This window comes from Perca fluviatilis, chromosome 20, assembly GCF_010015445.1.
Source record: "Perca fluviatilis chromosome 20, GENO_Pfluv_1.0, whole genome shotgun sequence".
NCBI classification, from domain to species: domain Eukaryota; kingdom Metazoa; phylum Chordata; class Actinopteri; order Perciformes; family Percidae; genus Perca; species Perca fluviatilis.
Genome location: NC_053131.1, coordinates 6,771,935 through 6,796,592, shown reverse-complemented (window position 1 = coordinate 6,796,592; position 24,658 = coordinate 6,771,935). Strand labels below are relative to the sequence as shown.

The 24,658-nt window shown below is 41.9% G+C and overlaps 1 protein-coding gene across 1 annotated transcript; it reads right to left on the bottom strand.

The window, feature by feature from the left end:
• Nucleotides 1-4,069: 4,069 nt before the first annotated feature.
• LOC120549784 (exocyst complex component 3-like) lies at nucleotides 4,070-24,466 on the bottom strand. The gene is made up of 11 exons (XM_039786911.1): nucleotides 24,128-24,466; nucleotides 22,247-22,655; nucleotides 21,792-21,909; nucleotides 15,627-15,713; nucleotides 12,485-12,585; nucleotides 12,270-12,371; nucleotides 11,897-12,041; nucleotides 10,634-10,747; nucleotides 5,955-6,110; nucleotides 5,725-5,846; nucleotides 4,070-4,421 (listed from the first exon to the last, which is right to left on the bottom strand). The coding sequence occupies exons 1-11, from the start codon at nucleotides 24,183-24,185 to the stop codon at nucleotides 4,322-4,324; spliced, it is 1,512 nt and encodes a 503-aa protein (XP_039642845.1). The 5' UTR covers nucleotides 24,186-24,466; the 3' UTR covers nucleotides 4,070-4,321.
• Between the last annotated feature and the right edge of the window lie 192 nt (nucleotides 24,467-24,658).

Sequence of the window (24,658 nt, the reverse complement as noted above, 5' to 3'; positions counted from 1 at the left end):
AACCATTAACTTATTACATTAAAGCAGAAAACACGACTTTGCAATAGGAATAAAGATGGAATTAAAACCCGTAAACCAACACAGTTCAACTCAAACAAAATGTACCGTCTGTTGTTTCAGTGGAATATATATTTTTTTGAATGCCTTTATTTATCCCGGGAAATTCACAATTTTCACTCTGTTAGTACAGTTGCACGCACATTGAACACCTGAATTACAAACATGCTCAGGACCTATACATGCTAAACACACTAATAGAGGGAGCTGCTCCTTGGAGGAGCACCCCGTGCAGTTAGAGGTTCGGTGCCTTGCTCAAGAGCACCTTGGCAGTGCCCAGGAGGTGAACTGGCACCTCTGCAGCTACCAGTCCACACTCCGTACTTTGGTCTGTACCAGTGACCTTCCGGTTCCTAACCCAACTCCCTACGGACTGAGCTACTGCCACCCCCAATGCATTATTAAGAAGTTTAGCATGCAGAAATCCCAGTAAAACCCACATATATATATATATATATATATATGATTTAGAAGATAGATCACTAGTACTCAGTTATTCAAAGTTATTCAAGTAAAATTCAGAAGTGTTTAGACAGAGCATCTTTATCAGTGCAGTTTATGTAGTTCATGCAGTTCAAACATGTCATTTTTCTTTCAACCGTAGTCCGCCTTTATCTAACTAACTCTCTTTTATTTTATTTTGATTTTACCCACAACCATTTTATCCGATCGGCTTCACACCTGGTGGGTGGATTATTTAGAACTCGAGAAAGTGCAGTGTCGAGATCAAGCTCCTGAGATCTACGGGACCTACACGGGACCTACATATGTGTTTTGTGTAGCGTGTTGAAAGGGTACCCCTATTAACTGTGACACTGCTGAACGGCATGCTGGGTACAGCCTGCTTTCCGTCGCTCGCTACAGTACATTCAAGAACAGATGAAGAAAGAGAGAGCGGAGTGTTACATTGTAGCAAAGTCAAACATTTCAAGAATCAGCGATGTAACTTTCAGAATGAATGCTTTTGTTTTCCTGAAATAGCCTGGTCCCAAATAGCTAGCTGTTAGCAAATGACTCTTATACTCTAGCATTGCTCAGGGATGCAGCTATGCTAGCTATTGCTCAGGACCCTAGGAAGCGCACTGTCGAGTGTGAAGCTGTTTGGATGAGCGGCTCTCCAGAAAGCAACAACTCCATAAGCCAAACAGCCAGGCTGTTACCAACAGGCACATTTCCAAGGCAGTAAGTGCACTATTATTTAGAACGTCAACAACTTAAAGTGATGGTTCGGAGTAATTTCACCCTAGGGTCCTTTGCACCACGACCTCGAGCCAAACAACCCCCCAGAAGATTTTTTCACCTGGGTCGAACATTGGACAAGTTAGCATTATCAGCTGAATAGCTTAGCGCAGGGGATAATGGATCCAGGTTTGTATCTCGTAAGTTACCCCACTAATAATGCCCGAAATGATACCAAACTTCTGCACTAGTACATATAGGTTATGCACTCATAAAACGATGGATTGAAAAGTTTGTAAGTACACCAGGAGTTTATGTAAATAACACTTGCCGGCTGGCTTCTGCTCTCTGCTGTTGCTGCTGCTGCTACCGCAGTAAGACAAGTGCTTAGGGATATCTACAAATTACAACACTTACTTTTTTAAAGTAAGTGCTGTGGTATAACTAGCAGGAGACAAGTTATAATTGAGGTAAGTTTGGAGACATTACCTTATTTAATCATTAAATTAATAAATATTTTTAAACAACCTATAAAATAAATAGATTTATAAATATTAAAAGAACACATCACTGCATCGGTGATCAGTTTCCTGAAACGAAAGCACTTGAAAGGAAATCAGTGACATTTAGGCAAACTCATGAACGAGCAGCCACTTGTACACAGACTTAATCCTTTTTATGTCAAAGCTTATAAAAACCTTGTGTAACACATCTGCTTCTCTATCTACAGATTTGATTTGAGAAGTGACACCAGTAACAGAGTGGGCTGAACAGGATTCAGATCATTTGGAAATTTTCATGACTACCGAACCTCTTTGCTTGTTGCAGTTGATCTTCTTCATAGAGCAGCTCGGCCTTTACTAGCCAGTAAGACAACAGAACCAGACAACAGATCTGGGTCTGGGTGTGGGTTGATCTATTTCGACCTCACTCAAACCGTCACCACCTTGAATGACGCAATCCTTCAACTTATCCTCGAGACATTATGTCGACAAAGTTACCTTAGGAGGCTTGGCTGCCGTCCATAAGAGAATCCAGGTGGCCATGCCTCTTCCTCTTTGCTTTACTCGCCTCATCCGAGACAGGTAAGTTGTTTATTAAGACACAAACATTTGGGACTCCGCTGTTGTCAATCTGTCAAAGGTGTCTTGCGTCCCTGAGGATTGTGTGTGGTGTTTTCCCTTTTTTGCATTTTGTAACAGAGAGTTGTTGCACGGTTAGTGTTAACCTTTTCTTTGTTTTACTAGCGCCAGTTACTGTGGCTTGCAGTTTCGGGTAAGTGCTGTGTGTAAGTGTACTGTTTGTTCAGGTTGTTTTTTCTCTACAGGAGTAAAAACCTGTAATTGATTTGAGTTCATTCCCGTTTGCTCGCTGTCCGCAATGAGTGGGGTTTGTTAACCCCCCCCTCCACCTCCCCCCTCTCGTGCGTTCGCGCACATTTTATTGGGTAGGTGTGTTTTTTGCTTACTGATCTTTTTCTGTTTAACCTGTGGGAGCCTCAGGTTGACTTGTTCTTTCCCTGTTTGTAAGATACATTGGGAATTTAAGTTTCTCATTTAGTAGACTGCTTAGTTAGCAGCTAGCATACTTTTAGGGTGTTTTCACACCTGCCTCATTTGGTCCGGGCTTTCGGATTTTTCAGTTTGGTCCGAACCAAAATTGCAGGTGAGAAAGGTGCCTCGGACCACGGTCCGGATCAAAAGACCAAATTTTGGTCCGATCAAAAGAGGTGGTCTCGGTCCAGACCAAACTGAACCATGGTTTGGTTCCTTTGCAGTATGAAAACACTTTTTGGATGGTTCGGACTTTTGGACCAATTACAGGAAGCTCTCGTAGGCTATCTTGGTGTTATAAGACCGGGGAAGCTCCTTTAAGTAACAGCTCAGTGCTTAGTTTATAGTCTACGTGAGAGAGAGAGAGTGTGTGCAGTCGGCTATCAGAGCAGAATATAAATCAGCAGTTTACTTGTTAAGTGGTAGGCCTCGTAAATGTACAGTGTAGGTTTCCGTTTGTCTCTAAATAAATGCTCCAGAAAGAAAGTTCCGGTGTCTTGCTTCTCAACATCACAACAAAACAAAAAGAGCCGCGGCAGTAGGGGAGAGCAGCAGTCAGTCGAAAAAAACTCAGAGAGAGGATACGAGAGGAGGGGGAAGCCCGTCTACAAACCAATAAATTATAAGTATCTGGAGCTCACGTATGTGATGACGGCAGGACGTAGTTTTGTCACATATAGATCTTTAGTGCGCTTGCATAACTGCAGTGTGAAACCAAGACTTACTGGATCAAATGTATTCAATGTAACTTGGTCCGGACTTTTAGGTGTGAAAACATCCTTAATTGAAATATAGTGCGTGTATTGCCCTTAGTCCCTCTTCAGAGTGTGTGGATACCTGATTTCCTCCCCCCTTTTTTGCCGTTGAGAAGTGTGTTGCATTTCTTTTCTGCTTTACTTTTAAGTAGTAGGCCAGTTTTGGGGAGCGGCCTTGTTATTTGTTACCCTTTTATTCCGGCTATCCATAGCTGATGGGCTTTGATATTTGTTTGTTTTTTGTTTGCAAAAACTGCAAATAACAAAGTGATGGCGTCACACTCGTGAAGTTGTTAACAGAGACTGAGAGTCCATTTTATTTATTATTTTTTGTTCATTTAATGTGGATATTTAAAATATCTTCCAGTTCCAGTGTTAAATATTCTTTGGAAATAAAAGTGTATTGATCTTTGAAAAGGTGTACCTGCATTATTATGCCATTATCATTATGTTAGATGAAAATGGTCTCAGAATGACAATATTATCGTTTATCGCAATCATTTCTGGGACAATTTGTCATCCAGCGAAATTTTTTATCGTGACAGGCCTAACTGTAGAACTTATTCAGAATTATAATGTTTCCTTTGTAGACATCTCCATCTTTGAAGGTTGAATGGAGTGGGGGGAGGGGGGGGGTGCCTTTTTTCTAGATTAGAGCAATAGCCCTTCCAAATGTCTCTGTGCACGTCCCCATGGGTTGAAGGATTGCATCATTCAAGGTAAGACCGTGGTGGTCATCGTTCAGTCTCATAGATCCATAGTTCATAACTTCATAACTTATCTAGGGAGGTCCTCCAGGACCTTCAGCACCTCCGTTAACTCCCGTCCAGAGAGACCTTTCCATTTCAGCAGTTCGGGCAGGAGTTTCCTGTCCTCGCTGCAGACAAAACACCAGGAAGAGTTGGTGAGATACACTAACTTAACCCTTGTGTTGACTTCGGGTCACATTGACCCGTTTTTCAATTTTTGTTTTATATCAGAAAATATGGGACGTAGAAATAAGCGCTGAAAATGTGTAGAAGAAAAATTTAACAATTTAAAACGTTGGAAAAAGCAAAAACAAACTGTGAAAAAAAGGCGTCAAAAAGTTTTTTGTTGACAGGAAGACAACACAAGGGTTACAGGTCCCATGACATGGTGCTCTTTGGATGCTTTTATATAGATCTTAGTGGTCCCCTAATACTGTATCTGAAGTCTCTTTTATATAGACCTTAGTGGTCCCCTAATACTGTATCTGAAGTCTCTTTTATATAGACCTTAGTGGTCCCCTAATACTGTATCTGAAGTCTCTTTCCCGAAATTCAGCTTTGGTGCAGAATTACAGCCACTAGAGCCAGTCCTACAATGAGCTTTCCTTAGTATGTGCCATTTCTGTGTCTGAAGCTATTGAGGAGGAGAGTGGGAGTGGCAAGGTGGATGGTGGGTGTGTGGCCTTGACCAACTGCCACTTTTCTCGTTTGAAAGCCATGATTTCTCTCTCATGGGTTGGCCAACTTCTCTGGGCGGGCAAAGCAGAGAAAGGGGAGGTAACCTTGCTTGTTATGACCTCATAACAAGCAGATTCCAAAACGGGTCATCTGAGCTTTCATTTTCTCAAAGGCAGAGCAGGATACCCAGGGCTCGGTTTACACCTATCACCATTTCTAGCCACTGGGGGACCATAGACAGGCTGGGGGAACTCATGTTAATGTTAAAAAATTTTCGAAATTTTCATGCCATGGGACCTTTAAGGAAGTGCCTTAAACCTGCATTATTTCTAATGGCCAGCATGGGGCGACACATGCGGTTGCAAAAAGAAGTCAGTTTCTATAGAAGTCTATGGGGAAATTAGCCTAATTCTCACCTGATTTATTACCTCTGTAAACATTTTCATAATGAGTTCATGGTCTTAATCGCTAGTTTCAATTCTTCTTCAATACAGTGTGATGTTTATTTTGTAAATTATGATCCCATTTATTTTAAAATTTCAAAAGTAATGCAGGTTTAAGGTACTTTAGTATTGGCTTCACTTTTCAGACCCGAAAGCTCCATCCATTATTTTTTACTGTGATTTAAACAAACAGATGTCTTTGGGTGTTACTGATTATAGGGTTGTTCTTCCAAACAAATACAGACAGCCAAAGCAATACTATTGGAAGAAATGGACACAAACTTTTGTAAGAAACGTCAGAAAGACTTACCTCCATGTGCAACACTCTGTCTGCATGCTTCCAACTGTCAGCTTTGTCGCATCGATGCTTTCACACTCCAACAGTTCTTTGACTTTCAGCAGCATGAGGTTCCACTGTCGGACACCAGGAGCCTGATACAACACAACACACACAGGTCAGGAATTTCTGTTGAAACCAGTGAAGATCTGATCCAGCTGCTGATGAATGAATGTCATTAACAAGCAGTCCGTTGATCTCACCAGGGCAGAGAAGGTGTCGTGAAGAATCTCTGCATCCTTAGCGACTGTTTGTCCAACATTTGGACTCCCGCACTTTCTCAGTTTGCTCTCTTTGATTTTGATAAGATATTTCAGGTAATAGTGAACGATGAGCTTGTAGGCCTCGTCTATCACTCTCTGAGAGACACAAAGAGAGAGAGACAGTTTAGTTTTTGTCAAATGTTAGCAATAACAGAGCAACATAAAAGCATTTAGACACAAAGATAAGGAAAGAAGGGGATCACGTGACCAGCCACCGCTACGGTCGCAAGAGACTCTCCTGCACTCACCTTCGAATTTCATTAGATAACCAGGTCTATTACTTTTTCTTCGACGCCAAATCGTTTTGTCTGTTATCACGGTGACTCAGTGAAAAGCCTGCAGGCACGAAAAAGCAGGTCTCGTTGTCACCTAAACTATCTACTTGTTCAGAGAAATCTGCTAGCATGGCGGCGGTGGGACTTCGCGTTCAGTGCCGAGACTAGAGGACTCAGCACCTGTGGACTAACGGTATCTGGGCTACTGAACTGAGTTTGACTGGGTGTGTGTAGGTTTTGGAACCAACCTTTGAAGGAACAGACTGTAAGAAATGATGAATGCTGGCTACTCAGTCTACAGTCTATGTTTTGTGGACATTTAACCGGGCTGAAAAGAACATCATAAATCCTGAGGACATGGTATGTAAGTTTTGGAGCCAAGCTTTAAAGGGACACTTAACCAGACTGAAAATACATGATAAATACTGGCTGGTCAGTTTACAGTCTGTTTGTTAACATTTAGCCTGACTGAAAGAACATGAGTAATGCGGACTGTTCAGCTAATAGTCTGCTTGTTGCTCCAACTAGATTGGTCTGTTTTTCACCCCGCTTATTCCAGGAATTGATTTTCACATAGCCTATTTCAGAACCTAATAGCTGATTGAGACCTAGTTCTAAGGTGTTTATAACATTGTTCATATTTAACATAAGAATTCACTAGAACTGTTTCAATTAACCTGTGACTTAAGACAGGAGGTGTAGTTTTGAGCTGGAGTTTTGCGCGAACTGCGTTTGACCCCATCCCCTATCTGTAAGATAGGGGATGGGGTCTGCGGTCTCAGAGGGTTAGGGGATTTATTTTATTTTTTATGTTTTCGCCACACCTTGCTCAGAGCTAACAGTTCACCCTTTGCTACAGATTTGTCAGCAAATTCTTGTAGGGTACTCAAGACATGTATGCGTGTAAATTTTGAAGATGGCTGAGCTTTCAATCCTTTCAGTCAACATTAGGGGTCTAAACGAGCCGATCAAACAAGCTAAATTCCTGGACTATTTAAGAAGGAAAAACATAGACATGGTTGCCTATTATACAGGAAAAAAAAATAAATACAAAGTGTGCAAAAGAAAAATTTGCTGCCTCATCTAGTGACGACACCAAAACCAAGGGCTCCATTGTGTTGCTGTCGCGGAAATGCGCACTCACCATAGACAAAAGGTTTTGGTATATGCACCCTCTACATGTGACAGTTTTTTAATGAATTGCTCTGTCTCAATGAATATTCACTAATTATATTTGGGAGACATGAATGCAGTACTAGATTTAACCCTTGTGTTGTCCTTCGGGTCCCAGTGACCCGAAGGACAACACAAGGATTATGTACTTCCCTTTACTTTGTTGAGAATTGCTCTCTAAACAAGGGTTAATACAGCACCTTAGTTCTTGTTTGTACAGCATTTTGGTCAGCTTAAACTGTTTAAATGTGTTCTAGAAATAAACTTTACTTACTTACTTTACAAGAAACAGGGTTTAGAGAGCAATTCTCAACAAAGTAAAGGGAAGTACATCATCCTTGTGTTGTCCTTCGGGTCACTGGGACCCGAAGGACCACACAAGGGTTAAGTCAGGATATATCAGGGGTCAATCACACAAAACCCCAGAAACATATATCAGAAATGTTTAGAGCAGTTGACACAGAGCATAGAGTGAGGCAAAATTACTATTTTAATGGCTGTAAACCAAGCAAATTGCTTGCTCTGAAATTAAAACAAAGCAAATCCAAAGCTACTATCAACAGCATCTGCACATATCGAGGTATCTCAACAAATCCTAAGGATATCAGCGCCACTTTTAAATCCTTCTACTCAGTGTTGTATGAGTCCTCCTGCAACCCAGTTCCGACACAGTGCCACAAGTTCCTAAAATAACTAAACCTGCCTCTTCTTGACCCAGAGGAGGCAGAAGAACTGGATCAACCGATAACGTTAGAGGAACTTAAATCTGAAAATATTAGGACCTACCATTTTACAAGCTTTAACTTCAGCCAAAGAGAAGGGTGCTTTCCACCAACAAAGCAACACTGCACTAGTTTCCGTCATGCCAAAGAAGGGCAAGGATCTTACGAATTGCTCAAATTTTAGGCCCATCAGCCTCATCGGGACTGATATTAAGCTTTATTCCAAAGTCTTGGCTCTCCGCCTAGAGAGCTTTATCGAGAAGCTAGTCCACCCTGACCAATCAGGTTTTATACCCAAGCGTCACGCTGCAGACAATGTATGCAGACTATTTCATGTAATAGAAGAAGCCAAAAACCTTCCAACAACAGCAGCAGTGCTATCAGTGGACGCGGAAAAGGCTTTCGACCACCTAGAGTGGAACTACTTGTGGCAAGTAATGGAGAGGCTTGGTTTGGGGGCCAAATTCATTGACATGGTACATACTTTATATGTGAATCCCACGGCCATAGTCTCAACCAATGGCTTGCACTTTCAGCTATTCCCCATGCTGCTTGCAATCTCTCTTGAACCGTTAGCCCAAGCCATAAGGCAAAATAAAATATGTAATGTCCAAATTAAATCCAATAGCAGCTCAATATCATTATTTCCAAATGATATTTTGTTGAACATTTCTGATCTTGAGGACTCTATTCCAAAGATTCTTAAGATCTTTAACGAATTTGGCTCAAACTCCGGCTACAAAATTAACTAGAAGAAATCTAATCTTTTATTGAACAACAGGCATGTGGCATCAGCCATTAGTGTTACAATACCAACCCAAAGCAAAATTACATATTTGGGCATCATCATACACGCATCGCTACAGCGAATTGTCCAGGACAACTATGAAACTATATCAAGTAGTGTTCAAAGAGGTCTGGCCAATTGGCCGGCATCACTACGCTCCAGGATTGCTGTTGTTAAAATGAACGTAGTTCCTTGTGTGAATTTCTTAAGTACAATGATGCCCTTACCCCCACCGATAAATTTCTGGAAGAAACTCAATACCTTAATTCGGCAGTATATTTGGAATAATAAACAACCTAGGCTAAAATACTCTGCCCTGCATGGATGGACCCCTCATCGACAGTCCCATGGAGAGAAATAGAGCAAAATCTCACTGGAAGTCTAAGACTGCAAGACCTTGCCTTTGCAGGTGTGTGTCCAAAAAGGTGTATGCAAGCCTATGGCCCTATTATTACCAGCACATTGACCAACTTTAAACAGGTGGAGGAGCAACTACGCTACACCAATAAGTGGCATTTGAACACCCCAATCTGGCACAATACACACTTAATGTCTGGTAACAAATCCTTTGCTTGTAAACAGAGGAGTGACAGAGGTATTTATACTGTAAACCAGCTATTCAATGAGAAAGGTATGTTGAGTTTTGAAGACCTGAGAGCAAGTTTTGAGGTCCCCAGGACATCCTTCTTCTTGTATCTGCACTTAAGATCAGCCCTAAAATGTTATGGACTGCCATGGGGAAACAGTCTTGAGTCTTTGATTTCCCTGTGAGAGGATTAGTATCCTAGATTTATGCTAAACTGATGCATGTAACCATAGGAGAACTCCCAATAACAAGGAAATGGGAGCGAGAGCTGAGCCCTGAGGGGAATTCAATTAATTGGGAGACAGTTTGGGACATTTTCCACTGTTCCAAGAACCCAAATCACCAGTATATCCACTTCAACATATGTCAGGATAGGAGATATTGGACTCCTCAGAAGAGATACGTCTCTAAAGTCATTCCCACTCCCTTTTGCATGTTCTGTCAACCTGAACAAACTGGAACTTTCCTGCACATGGTCTGGGAATGTGAACAAGTGCATGAGTTCTGGAATAAAACAACATCTATAATATCTGATGTGATAGGATGTCAAATTCCTACTGACCCGATTGTTTTATTACTTAATCACGATTCTAAATTTAACCTGCTTGGGAGACAGAAGAAAGTTTGGCTGGCCGGTTCCACTGCAACCAAGAAAATGACAGCTCAACGCTGGCTCTCCCCCCACTCACTTTGTATAAAACAGTGGTTGGCGTATTTTCTAGACATAGTTATGTTTGAGCTCTCTACAGCAAGGATTAACAAAGCCAAATCATCTACTATAGACCTATGGAAAAACGCAGCAGCACAAGTATCAGTCCTAATGACCTCAGCATCACAAGAATTAGAGGAGAGAGTGATTTTTGTTTATTTGTTTGATTTCTTTTCCTTGAGAGTGGGGGGTGGGATGGGGGGTGTATGTTCAAAAATATAAAAAACAATAAAAAGTTGATCAAAAAGGATATGGAAAGAATGCTGCAAAAAAATGTCTACAATTTATTCAGAGATCATATATTTTCTCATTGTAATATGGTTGAAACCTCCCAACCCCCTCCCCCCCAGCTCAGATTTTTACATACCTTTTGTAGGCCTATATCCTGACAGCATGACAGCTCAGAGAAAAGACTCTTTACTTCGTCGATTAGGAGAGAGAATTCCTTGCTGTCTGATTTGAAGTATCTCTTAAGGTGGCTCTGTGATTTAACAAAACAACACAAACAAGTTTGACATTTACCAATATAAATATATATATATTAGTGCTGTCAGTTAAACAGGTTATTAACGGCGTTAACGCAAACCCATTTTTATCGTGAGATTAACGTTCTTTTTGGCTAGCAAACTTTGTTTGTAGTTTTTTTCACATGCTGTTGCAACAACTAGTAACGTTAGAAAAACTACAACACTGCACCGGATCTAGCTAGACCGTAAACAAATCAACAGGCCGCACACACTTGTTTGGGCTTGCGAGCCGGCCAAAGAGTAGTAGGCTAACGTTATGTTTTGAGTGGATGGCGAGCGTGAGACGCCGAAATGGATGCCAATAAGATTCTGAATGGAGAGATTACTTTTAAAAAGTTGTAGAGGGGGACAGTAGTTTCACGCACACACAGCCTGTACTCCACGGAGAAAGCAGACACATTGGAACTGCTGCAAAGTGCAAACGCTGTCTCATCAACCGGTGATCACTGGACGTCAGTGAGTAATCCAAATTATTTAGGAGTTACTGCACACTATATTGACTATGTATATCAGCGTATGGTTTTAGGACTGTGTTGTTTGTATCAGGGTTTTTTTACTGTTTTTGTCATTTGGGACATTGTCCACCCCTTTTTCTGTCCAGGAGAATTGTAACTTTCCTTATTAGAAAAATGTAAAGGTTACAAATGTCCTGCTGTGGCATCTATTTTTGGGACATTTTGTTTGTACTGTATAAGCAAAGTGTTAGTGTTACATCTCAGTTAGGTTAGGTACTTGGAGGAATTGTGCAATAATGACTGTTTCACACATTTTTCTTTTGTTTACAGTAAATAAATAATAAACAATTACAAATCTGAAAGTCAAGTTCATAAAGTAACTTTCTTTGCATTCATTTGATTCCCAATGAAGATACACTGGTAAGAATTGCTTTCCATTGTAAAAATGTACTTAAAAACGGTTCTGAAATGCAAAATAATAACATTTTATTCATGTGATAAATCAAGCGATTAATTGCGATTAACTATAGAAATTTGACGATTAATCGCGATTAAAAAAAATTATTGTTTGACAGCCCTAATATATATATGCCCCTTTTGAAATAAGAAAACAGCAGGCCTACATTTGTGACTAAGTTGAACAGCTACCTTTGCAGTGTTAGCTACGACTTTCATCAGAAGATCCAAAGTAAAATCCTCCATGTTTCTAAGCGTTGCCATGGTTTCCTCAAAGAGGCTATGGTCTTTGGTTTCCTTGAGAAGGATGCCTTTAGCTTTGGTCTGGACATACTGCCTGGGAAGAAATATCATAAACAACATCATCACTTATCATCATCATATTTATTTTCTAACATCAAGTCTTTAATCAACCTACATTGTGTCCTGATTCATGTGTTTTAACTGCATTTCTATATTGCATTTCTTGTTTTGTTGAGTGTCTTTTTATTATTAACCTTTTTTGCAAGTAAACAATGTTTTAAGAAACAAGTTTGAATGAAATTAATATTTTGCAAATACTTACTCGAGTTTATTACAGTTGTTCAAAGTCTTAAAGAAGTGTTTTGTTTCTGGTTTGTCCATTTTTGCTTTCTCTTCAAGAATCTCAATCTGCATAGTGGTGTAGCTACAAACCACAGAAAATATGCACTGTTAACAATGCAACATACTGCCTTTAATTGGTGATATTTATGTTAAGTCTGCTGTAGAAATCTGTGGAGAAAAATAGCTTATTCTCACCTCTTCAGAAACATCCCCAGCTCTTGGAAACAAACCTCCTGCACGTAGTCAGAGAGTTTTTGGCTGCTGTTTTGTGCTGTTCTGTGCATGGCATCAATGCACTTAAAGAGAAACAACAACAAAAAGAAAAAATATTATTATACAACCAATAAACAACATAAAAATTATAAAAAGCAAAGAAATTATAATTTCAAAAAGAGAATTTTCTTTTATCAAATAAAATAAAAATACATAAAAACTACCAAACAAATCAATTTATAGGAAAATAGAGTAATAATAAACAAACATAGGCAAATGTTATGGGTTGTATATAGGTTCTGTTAAATTCCTGCATAAATAGGGACAGCACCGTCTGCTGGTATCACTGTCACATTGCGCCGCAGCGCTAAAAGTAGCGTATTATGGGTAATCCACAGCAGAACTACTGATAACTGCTGTAGTAAGTCGCATGTTAAACGTTAATATTAGCCAAAATGCTTTAAAGCCCACTACACATGTTTTATTTTACTGTATTTTTGTTGTGATGTAGTTTAGAGGTGAATGCCGTTTGTTTGGCGTTGAGTGAGTCGGTAATTCTGGGCTCAGAGCTGAATGCTAAATGTAGCTTATTTTTCATTGCTTCAAATGCTATTTCTCCGTCTGACTTACTGTGCGTTGTGTAGGGCTATGTCTGTGATGTTTTGATTCGGCCTGGTTTCCCCGTGTGCAGGTAACTGTTATTGAATTTTATGTTGACTTTTGTTATGTGAAAAATTTATAGTGTTACTTTAGGAGCTATATTTTGGTGTCTACAGACACAGTTAAGAAACCGTTTTTATGCAACAGAAATGCCTTGGAAGCTGGGGATTTTATTTTAATTATTTTATTTTACATTTTACTGTGAAATATACAATGCATTGTAAAACATGCATTGCTATACTTTTGTTAAAAACAATCACTTGCACTATACGATCACAGTTCCATCCATCCATCGATCTTCGTCCGCTTATCCGGTGTCGGGTCGCGGGGGGATCAGCTCCAGCAGGGGACCCCAAACTTCCCTTTCCCGGGCAACATTAACCAGCTCCGACTGGGGGATCCCGAGGCGTTCCCAGGCCAGGTTGGAGATATGATCCCTCCACCTAGTCCTGGGTCTTCCCCTAGGGCTCCTCCCAGCTGGACGTGCCTGGAACACCTCCCTAGGGAGGCGCCCAGGGGGCATCCTTACCAGATGCCCGAACCACCTCAACTGGCTCCTTTCGACGCAAAGGAGCAGCGGCTCTACTCTGAGCTCCTCACGGATGACTGAGCTTCTCACCCTATCTCTAAGGGAGACGCCAGCCTCTCTTCCTCTCCTGAGGAAACCCATTTTGGCCGCTTGTACCCTGGATTTCGTTCTTTCGGTCATGACCCAGCCTTCATGACCACATTATTTTACAATGCATTGTAAAACCGCACCCGCTGCACCGATTCTCCGACCAATCTCCCGCTCCATTGTCCCCTCACTCGCAAACAAGACTCCAAGGTATATGAACTCCTTCACTTGGGGTAAGGACTCATTCCCTACCTGGAGTAGGCACTCCATCGGTTTCCTGCTGAGAACCATGGCCTCAGATTTAGAGGTGCTGATCCTCATCCCAGCCGCTTCACACTCCGCTGCAAACCGATCCAGTGAGTGCTGAAGATCACAGGCTGATGATGCCATCAGGACCACATTATCTGCAAAGAGCAGCGATGAGATCCCCAGCCCACCAAACTGCAACCCCTCCCCACCCTGACTATGCCTTGATATCCTGTCCATAAATATTACAAACAGGATTGGTGACAAAGCGCAGCCCTGGCAGAGGCCAACCCTCACTTGAAACGAGTCCGACTTACTGCCGAGAATCCGGACACAGCTCTCACTTTGGTTGTACAGAGATTGGATGGCCCTGAGAAGAGACCCCCTCACCCCATACTCCCACAGCACCTCCCACAGTGTCTCCCGGGGGACCCGGTCATACGCCTTCTCCAAATCTACGAAACACACATAGATCGGATGGGCATACTCCCAGGCCCCCTCCAGGGTCCTTGCGAGAGTGAAGATCTGGTCCATTGTTCCACATTGTTCCTCGTCAATCTGAGGTTCAACTATCGGCCGAACCCTCCTTTCCAGCACCTTGGAGTAGACTTTACCAGGGAGGCTGAGAAGTGTGACACCCCTGTAATTGGCACACACCCTCTGGTCCCCCTTTTTGAAGAGGGGAACCACCACCCCGGTCTGCCACTCCTTTGGCACTGTCCCAGACTTCCACGCAATGTTGAAGAGGCGTGTCAACCAAGACAGCCCCTCCACACCGAGAGCCTTGAACATTTCTGGACGGATCTCATCAATCCCAGGGGCTTTGCCACTGTGGAGTTGTTTGACTACATCAGTGACTTCCGCCTGGGAAATTGACAACAATCCCCCATCATCCTCCAGATCTGCCTCTAACATAGTATTAGTCGGATTCAGGAGTTCCTCAAAGTGCTCCTTCCACCGCCCTATTACCTCCTCAGTTGAGGTCCACAGTGTCCCATCCTTACTGTACACAGCTTGGATGGTTCCCCGCTTCCCCCTCCTGAGGTGGTGAATGGTTTTCCAGAAGCACCTTGGTGCCAACCGAAAGTCCTAGTCCATGTCTTCTCCAAACTTCTCCCACACCCGCTGCTTTGCCTCTTTCACGGCAGAGGCTGCCGCCCAGGGCAACTCCGGAGAAGAAAAGAGTCCAACCTCATAGACTCATAGGGTTTTATGAACCATTCTTTGTCTGGCCCCTCACCTGAGACCACTTTGCCTTGGGAGACCCTACCAGGAGCACAAAGCTCCAGACAACACAGCCCTCAGGTTCATAGGGACACAAAACCTCTCCACCACATTAAGGTGATGGTTCCCGGAGAGGTCACAGTTAAACAAGTTTAATAAAAGAGAGCAGAACTCCTGATATAACTGCTGTGGGCTATTTGTGTCTCTGTCTGCGATTCGGCCTGGTTTCCCCGTGTGCAGATGCAGCTCCATACACACAACCTAGTGAGACTGTCACGTGGAGGACCGTCACACAAACACACACAAATCATTCCCCATGGTCTCACAGTAACAACTTACACTCCTTATAATAATATGTATATCTGGTTTAATAAGTACCTGAATAGTGTCCAGATTAAGTTCATTGTAAGCTTCTTTGCTTCTCTCATGCTGCAGGATTCCCTCAAGGATCCCTCTGACCTCTGTCTGTGGACCAAAAAGACACAGAAATCCATTAGAAGTAGCAGAAATACAAATTAGCAGCAGAATAAAGTGTGGTTTTAGTGGTACATATTAATTTAAAAATCAATATAATTCTGGATGAATACATGACATAAACAAAAATCGTCGGTCGCTGATGTTATTAATCATTATTCTACAATCTAAGTTGGCTGAGAGAATGGTTTTAAAATGTGTTTTAATGGCCGTTGATAATGAAAGCTGTTGGTTATGAAACGGCAATTTCATTGGCTGTTTGTCAAGTACCAGTGTTTTCATTGGCCCATAGCTGGCAGCCTAGAAAGTCTGCTGTCACCATAGAAGATTTAAAACCATTTATTTATTTTTAAGTTGTTTACAATCAAGTCACAAAAATACCTTAAAACATAATGACTTATTTTGAAAAAGTGTCCCCATATAAAAGAAATATAATGATTTTGTAACAAATAAATGTATTAGGTTATAGTCACTGCTCTAGAAGTAGAAATAAAAAAATTTTAGTGGCAAATCTCAACGAGCCCCAGAGTTGACGTCAACTATTGCGGCTCCTCCTCATTTGGCTCTAGTCTCTGTGTTTGTCACGCCCCAACATTTGCATAGGCTACACAACTGACCTGAGATCAGTTAGTCTTCTGAATCTAGGTCGTGCAGATCTCAGAAATTGTATACATTGTTCATATGCTATTTTACCATTAAATTCACTTCTGATACTTTTTTATGCGAGAAATCAACTATGTAGAGGTCAAATATGGGCCGTTTTACGAAAATTGATGTCTAATTGCACATTTTGTCCGACTGTGTCGGAGTTCAGCGGCCAGTGCTGCCTGGGTGGCTGCCTCGCCACCCGGCCTGCCTTCCTTCACAGACCCCGGCCTGCTGTGAGCTCAATTGAGCTCCGTAAGGCTGGCAACCCACAGCACTCCATACCCGCGCAAAGTCACAGTTTTGGGCTAATGGACTACGAAACGCCGCTGCTCTGACAGAGTTCTAGGGCCTGCAACTCCCCTCTTCCTGCTAGCTAAATGCCCGGTGTATGTGAGTGAAAGCGCGGTCAGCGAGCTTGTTACGCCAGCATTCTCTTACCACAGGTTCCAGTTACTCTTTTAATGTGTGTAATTATAATGTGTTGAGTTATTTAAACAAACAATTGGGGAAATAAACGCCGCTTGTCCGTGAGTCTCATTGATAGAGCCTGCGGCTGGATGGAGCTCTATCAATGAGAGCTAGCTAGCCTCCTCTTAGAATTCCTCTGGAATTCACAAAAATTCATTAACTTGAAATCGGACACCGTTGTTAGCTTTATAAGACATTTAGTTAGATGTTGTATAAGTGGCGTGACGAAATTCAAACTGTAAATATACTCGAATTATGCCGAAAATGAAGCTAACTATCCGTGATTTGTAGCTACATACAGCTAGGATTGAAGGGACAGTTGCAGCTAACGAACCCCTTACAGTTCACAAATATTCATTAACTTGAAATCGTACACCGTTGTTAGCTTTATAAGACATTTAGTTAGATGTTGTATAAGTGGTGTGACGAAATTCAAACTGTAAATATACTCGAATTACGACCGAAAATGAAGCTAACTAGCCGTAATCTTGTACACACAGGCTTGAAGGGACAGTGGCAGCTAACAAAACCCTTGCAGTTCACAAATATTTATTAACTTGAAATCAGACACAGTTGTTAGCTTTATAAGACATTTAGTTAGATGTTGTATAAGTGGCGTGACATGTGTGTAACATGTGGTAAAAGATTGCTGGTGTAACAAGCTCGCTGACCGCGCTCTCACTCTCACACGGGCCATTTAGCTAGCAGGAAGAGAGGAGTTGCAGGCCCTGGAGCTCTGTCAGGGCAGCGGCGTTTGGTAGCTAGTCCATTAGCCCAAACGGTGAATTTGCGCGGGTATGAGGTGCTGTTGGCTGCCAGCCGTGCCGGAGCTCAATCGAGCTCACAGCAGGCCGGGGTCTGTGGAGGAAGTCAGGCCGGGTGGCGAGGCAGCAGAACAGGCAGCACCGGCCGCTCAACTCCGACACATAGTTTTACCAAATTTGCAATTAGCCATCCATTTTCGTAAAACGGCCCATATTTGAGCTTTATATAGTTGATTTCTCGCATAAAAAAGTCTCAGAAGTGAATTTGGTAACGAAACATTGCAGTGTCTGGAATATGAGATTCTGTCGCGTCTCTAATGTGTGTGATAGAATGTATTGTGTATTGGGGATTCGCTCAACCAATCAGCAGGCGTCTCTAATGCGTGTGTATGGCGATTCGCTCAACCAATCAGCGGGCGTCTCTACGTGTGTGTACGGGGATAAGGCTCAACCAAGCAGCGCGCAGCTCACCTAAATATTCATGACCATTGCATATTTGGAAGAAAATCTCTTGTTACAAATAGGGCCAAAAAACACAGGGATGAATAAGGGCCAATAAAATATCAACCAGGCCATTTTCAGCCCAACTAATGTTACATACCCCATTAGGAGACCATAAGGAACAGTGTGAAATACCCTATATAATCATTCTATCACCCCATTAAAGCAAACTTACATGACAGGACAGGCACAAAACTAAAGTACCAAATAGATGTAACTTAAAGCACACTTACAAGACGCAAGGATGGATAGTAACAAAGTAGAACTACTTCACTACTGTACTTCAGTACTAAAAGGCTGTATCTGTACTCTACTGGAGTATCATTATTTTCTCCTACTTCCACTTATACTTCAGTACATATTTTCAATGAGTTTAATACTTTTACTCCGATACATTTTTTATCTGCTGCATCGTTACTTGTTACAATTATAAAAATGTTCTGAATCATTCCAAACCCACATTATCACTGCCAGAGCGGTAGATGGCTCTGTCACCAGGTTTGATGAAGCTGGCTCATCATTGAGCGAATCAAGCGATCAAGCTGTCTTATAAGAAGGCCGCGCGTGCTCCCGTTCTGCCTTTCGCTGTGCTGCCTGCCTGCATTGGAACACTTGAGCTTTGTTTGTTTGTTTTGAGATGGAAGAACCAGAAACAACCACCTTCAACACCTTCAACTTGGAGTGATTGTGGCGGTGAGGGTGAGGAAGGAGACCACCCCTGGCCCCACTTAGAGTCCATGTTTTCTATTTGTCAGAGTGAAAGACAATTCATATATGATGACGTGCCTACTCTGCCTCCTGAAAGATTGTGAAATAATGGCCTTCAAAAATTCACCGTCAAATTTGAAGAAATATCAAGGTAAGTTACAAATATAATACGCAAATGGCACACCTGCTTGAGCTATCAGAAAGCGCTAGCTAACTAGCTACCCGCAGTTCATGGTGTTGTACATTCCTGTCCTTGTACTGCTGCTACAGCCAAAGGAATTGTGAGTGTCCTTTAGGCTGAACATTTGAAATAATATGAACAATATGATATTCAAACTTTTGACTGCTTTCTTTAATAACTACATAACACAATACTTGTACTTTTACTTTCAGTACTTAGATAAACTACTTCCAATACTTAATTACAATTTTTTTGAATACTTTAGTACTTCCACTGTGGTGCTTAAAGGGCACTTCAACTTCTACTCAAGTCACTTTTTTGATAGAGCACTTGTACTTTTACTCAAGTCTGGCTCTCTGGTACGTTATACATGTCTGACAAGATGACATAGGCATTAAACGAAAGTACCAAATGTATTTTTCCTGGTATCACTGGGCCCCACAAACTCTAGGCATATGTTGTTTATGTTAAATGATAAAAATTATCTTGCGTCCTCCACATAAATATTAGGTTTCGTCTGGGACAGAGGATATATATTTTACGGCAGCAAACCCACTGATCAGCCGCTTAACATCATATTGAGCAAAACACAACTGTACATCTTCAATTTTAACCCTAATATCAGTTCACACACATAATGTTAGGCTTATCGCCATGTTAACGTTAGTTGTAGTGGGTGCATTTCTATCCAACAAGCTATTAAACAAGCTAAGTAACATTAAATTATATTACATTAACATTAACATGGCTTTTTTGTCATGGCTAATTTATTAATTACTCAGAATCATTTCTATTTGAGAAAAGAAAAGAAAAACTTAATCCGATGCTTAATGTGAATGAAATAGACTTGAACAGCCTACTTACTACATTCCACAACTAACGTTACTGTAGCGAATCCAACTACCAGTATGTTCTCTCATTCGCTCTCGTGGTCCGCCGGACTGCGAAATTAATTTTTTTTGCAGGGTGGTAGGGGAAGACTCATGAATATTGGGAGGGAACTAGTCCCTGAATGGCTAGTACTTGTTGCCTGCTGTGGTTGGGTTGGTTAGGTTCAGGCAATGAGTGTGATTGGTTATGGTTAGGGTAAGAATGTCAGGGCGAGCCAATCAGGGATGAGCTCCCTAATGAATATTCATGAGTCTTCCCCTACCACCCTGCAAAAACAAAATTTGCCGCCGGACTTGTGTGTGGGAAACGTAAAGCAGGCAGTGGACCAAACCACTGTTAGGCAAGAGAGGGGGGACTCCAAATTTTTCTAAACTTAAAAAGCATTTTTGGGGGGGTTGTATTGTTTTACTACTTACACAGATAATTTAAGTATAGATCATTATGTTATTTACAATACACTGCATGGTTTTTAATGATATTTCTAGGGGGGGACAACCCTTACATGGGAGGGGTCCTGACCCCCCCGACCCCACTGGGATTTCCGCCCGTGTCAACAACTCTCAGAATATCAAGCATCTTTCTGGGAGGATTACCAAACATGAAAGCAGCAGGATAACGTGGTAAAATTGGGAAAACACGGCTACCCAAAATCACAGCGCAAACCTGGAACTGAGCAACAAGTGGAAGTATCGTGCCCAGTCCAATTATCACCTGTGTTTAACAGTGCGAGAAATGTGAATTAGCTAATTATGTCAAATTGTGTAATTATCTGGTAGGTCTTTGTCCACCATTTTTATCTACCGTATTTTCCGGACTATAAGTCGAACTTTTTTTCCTACTTTGGCTGGTCCTGCGACTTATAGTCAGGTGCGACTTATATATCAAAATATATATAATTGAACATGTTTTTAAATGTTAATTCATACTGAAAACATTACCGTCTACAGCGAGAGGGCGCTCTAGGCTTGTGACAACTAGAATGCTGCTCCTAAAGACAACTGAGAAAGAAAAGAGATTACAAACTGCAGGTAGTAAAATATGCAGCCCGAAAACGGTAATCGAGCAGCAGAAAGAAAGTTTGAAATGAGGGAGAAACTTGTGAGGGACTGGCGAAAACGTGACTCTTACTGCAATGAAGAAAACAAAGAAAGCTAATCGGCTAATCGCGGGCTGAAAGCAAGATGGCCAGAGCTGGAGGAACGAGTCGGGAGGGGCTTGTCAACGGTGCAGTTACGTCTCCACGCCTTTTAATACATCCATGCTCCACGCCCTGGTAGCTAGTTGTTCTGTGTGCTATTATATAGTTCAATAACTGTTAATGTGTTACGTTAACATACTGGACACCTACCATATTCAGCCTGTTGTTCTGTGTGCTATTGTGTAGTTGACAGATGGATTTATTTATTCTAAATAAATGCGACTTATAGTACGGTGCGACTTATATATGTTAATTTCCTCTTCGTGACGCATTTTTTGACTGATGCGACTTATACTCCGGAGCGACTTATAGTCCGGAAAATATGGTACCTAAACTAGTTGAAGTTAGCTTAGAACAATCACTAGAAGCTGGTGGAAACTGCTTAGCTCCATCAAAAATAGAAGAAAACTCTGGGGGATTTCTGGGGGTTTCCTTGTCACAGCTGCTTTCATTTATTTTATTTTCATCTTTTATTTTCATGTTCCTCATATAGAGACCCAAGTAACCACAATATTGTCAGTCACTACAGTGATGTGTTGTGTTCTGGGAATTAACCTACTCCCATGACTCCATTACACAAAGACGGACATGAATAAATACCTCATAAAAGGTGTAGCAGGCTAAAACAAATAAGTTGAGCTGTTTGAATTGTGCTACCAAATATAAGCATAAGCAGCCCAAACACCATAAGAGGAAGGTAGTATTCTTACCTTCACATGTTCCAGCAGTTTGTCCTTTGCTTTTGCTGCACACTCTGTGAACAGCAGTATGTCAACTGTTTTCATGGGATCCATTTCTTGCAGGTCAGACCGATCACATAGCTCCTGACTGGGAAAGTACCACAAATATCAAAATCAGAACTGGCAGGTGTCACATCTGTATCAAATGTTTTATTATTCAGAAATAAGAGTTATCCACAAATACCCATAGTGTTCTTATACAGCAGCATTTACTGTGGTGCATACAGCGATAAATACGTGGAACTTATAAGAATAACAGCACTTTACTTTTTGAGCTATATGTACGAATGGTTCATGAGAACAGAATGAACAGGGTAAATTAGATATAAAGACTTGTCTCTATTATAAGCCTGCTTAAAATAAAGGCCTGGTAACATCTGCAGTTGAGGTGAAGAAAGATAAAGTAGGTAAACAGAGATAGATACCTCAGATATGTATCTCGGAGCCACATCATCAGCGCAAAGCAATTCTTGGAGGAGCTGATTTTGTTGAGTAGATCATCGAGGTGTTCAAATGTCTGACGATGGTAGCTTTCAATCAGACATCCCATCAACCCCATTGGTTTAAACAGGGGACCCAGCTTTACAAGGTCTTTGTGCATAGTTTCCTGCACATTTAACAGGTGCTGAGGGAGGTTCTGGTCCACATCTACCGGTGGCTTTGGGAAGCGCTGGGACACATATCTTTGTATGTTGTCGGCATCTGGGGCCACACCTAGAAGTTCAGTTAGTTGCTGACGGATCTGTTCTTCACTCTGCAGGTGTTGTTCCTCGTTCCTGTTGGAATTGTTCTGAGCCACAACGTTGTCACAACAGGTACCGGCCTGTTGCTTTTCTATTAAAAAAGTCAAATGTAAACTTCGTATAGGTTAGAATGCTGTAAATATATGGTGCTAAAACAGTCTCATAATGATTTGCAACTTGTAAAACACAATGTACAAATGAATGCAGAGTGATTAATATCCGTAAACCTGTGTTGTATCTGTGCCTCTAATTTGTGACTTGTGAAACACAATGCGTAAATGAATGCAGAGCAATTTGTATCTGCAAACACAATTCACAAATGAATGCAGAGCGATTTGTATCCGCAAATGCGTATCTGTGTCCATGTGTCTAATTTGTAACTCGTACTTTATCATTTGTAAATTAACTTTGTATTTTTCAATGTAAATATATGTGTAAATATCCCTCTATTTGGGTGGGTACTTTTGAGACAACAATCAATCCATTGATGGAGAAAATAATCAGCCACAGAGCTGCCGCAGAGCTGTCAGACACTACCCTGCACTCTGCAGACACACCCAGTGCTCACTGCAGCTCAGCGACACAACTCAGCATCAGCACCAGCCGCCTCACGCCAGGACTGTAGTCAAGACAAGTCCAAGACCAGGACTAGTCGAGACCAAGTCAAGACCGAGTCCAAAGAGGTTCGAGTCCAAGACAAGACCGAGTCCAAAAAGGTTTGAGTCCGAGTCAAGACCGAGTCCAGGACAGAAAAAAATAATGGCCAGGATCTCTGGGAAAAGGTACAATATGTGTATCTCCATTTCAAACATCACTGCAGGTTGACTGCTTTTAGCAGCAGAGGTTGATTGTGGGCGACTATACTGGTTAGCTCGCCAAAACTCTACAGCTGAAGTTGCTGGCTGGCTCGGCAACATTAGCTAATGTCCGCTAGCACACGTACAGGCTAACTATAACCAGTTAGCTTTGTGTGTAACGTAACAAAAACCCACCCATCTCGTAGGAGCGAAGCTTAATATTTTATTCAATAAAATGATGGTACAAAAGGAGCACTAATGCCGCAGATCTTATGTTGACAACGCGGACACAGATATAGGAAACTCCGAAGACAGTCGTAATATTTACTAGGCTAACTTGCTAGCTGTCTAAACTTGTGAAAAGCCGAACAACATCCCCGTTCAAACTGTTTCACTTTCCCTCCAGTATTATTATAAACATAATAAAGACATCTGGACTCTGTCGAGACCAAAAGCCATATTTGGAAATGCCAGTGGCAGAGACCGAGACAAGTCCATGTCCAAATACCAGCGAGTCCGAGACAAGTCCGAGACCGTTGAAAAACTTGAGTACTATAGCCCTGCCTCTCGCTCACTCACTGTCGCTCATCATCGCCAAAACACACACAAGCATAATCTCTTCCACCACACTACTGAACTCTGCTGCTGAATCAGGGAAAGTTCTCAGGGGAAAACAGCACTGACAAAGTCATAGAAAGAGGGAAAAAAGAACAGAGAGAGTAGAGAGAACAGAGAGAACAGAGAGAGCAGAGAGAGCAATGCTCACCCGTCCCCGAGGAGGGGGCATGCCAGTTGGAGAAAACCAGGCGGAAACAGTCGCACATGATGAGGTGGTGGTAGCGACAGCAGCAGAGATAAGGTCTTGGGCCGTTTAGATGGAGGGAGGGTGGTGGTGGAGGGTTATGCAGGTGGTGGTTGTGCTGCTGCTGTTGCTCCCCCCCACCCCTGGCTTGTCTTGGATCAGCCTTTGTGTGTGCAGGTCGCTAGTCGCAGCGCAACGAGGGATGAGTTGCAGAAATAACCAGAGAGAGAAGAGAGAGTGAGAGAGCTGTCTGCTGCCTTCTCTGAGCTCAGAGCTGTCCGCTGAGTGAAGGAAACTCCCTCGCCTGCCCAGTAAACATAGACCTCCAGCGCAGCACGCTAACTTAATTATGGGAGGAGCTGCCCACTCCCTCTCTTCTCCTTTCTACTTCTCCTCCTCTTCTTCCTCTCTCTTCCGTTCAGTCTCATTGATCGGCCTAATTAGATTAGATTAGATTAAACTTTATTGTCATTGTGCAGTGTACAAGTACAAAGA

Excerpts from the sequence above, each read along its gene's own strand:
- LOC120549784 (XM_039786911.1), bottom strand. The coding sequence starts at position 24,185 with ATGTGCGACTGTTTCCGCCTGGTTTTCTCCAACTGGCATGCCCCCTCC. Across the intron at positions 22,656-24,127 it reads TGCCCCCTCCTCGGGGACGG|AAAAGCAACAGGCCGGTACC; the intron begins GTGAGCATTGCT and ends CTTTTTTAATAG. Across the intron at positions 4,422-5,724 it reads ACAGAGTGTTGCACATGGAG|CGAGGACAGGAAACTCCTGC; the intron begins GTAAGTCTTTCT and ends TTTTGTCTGCAG.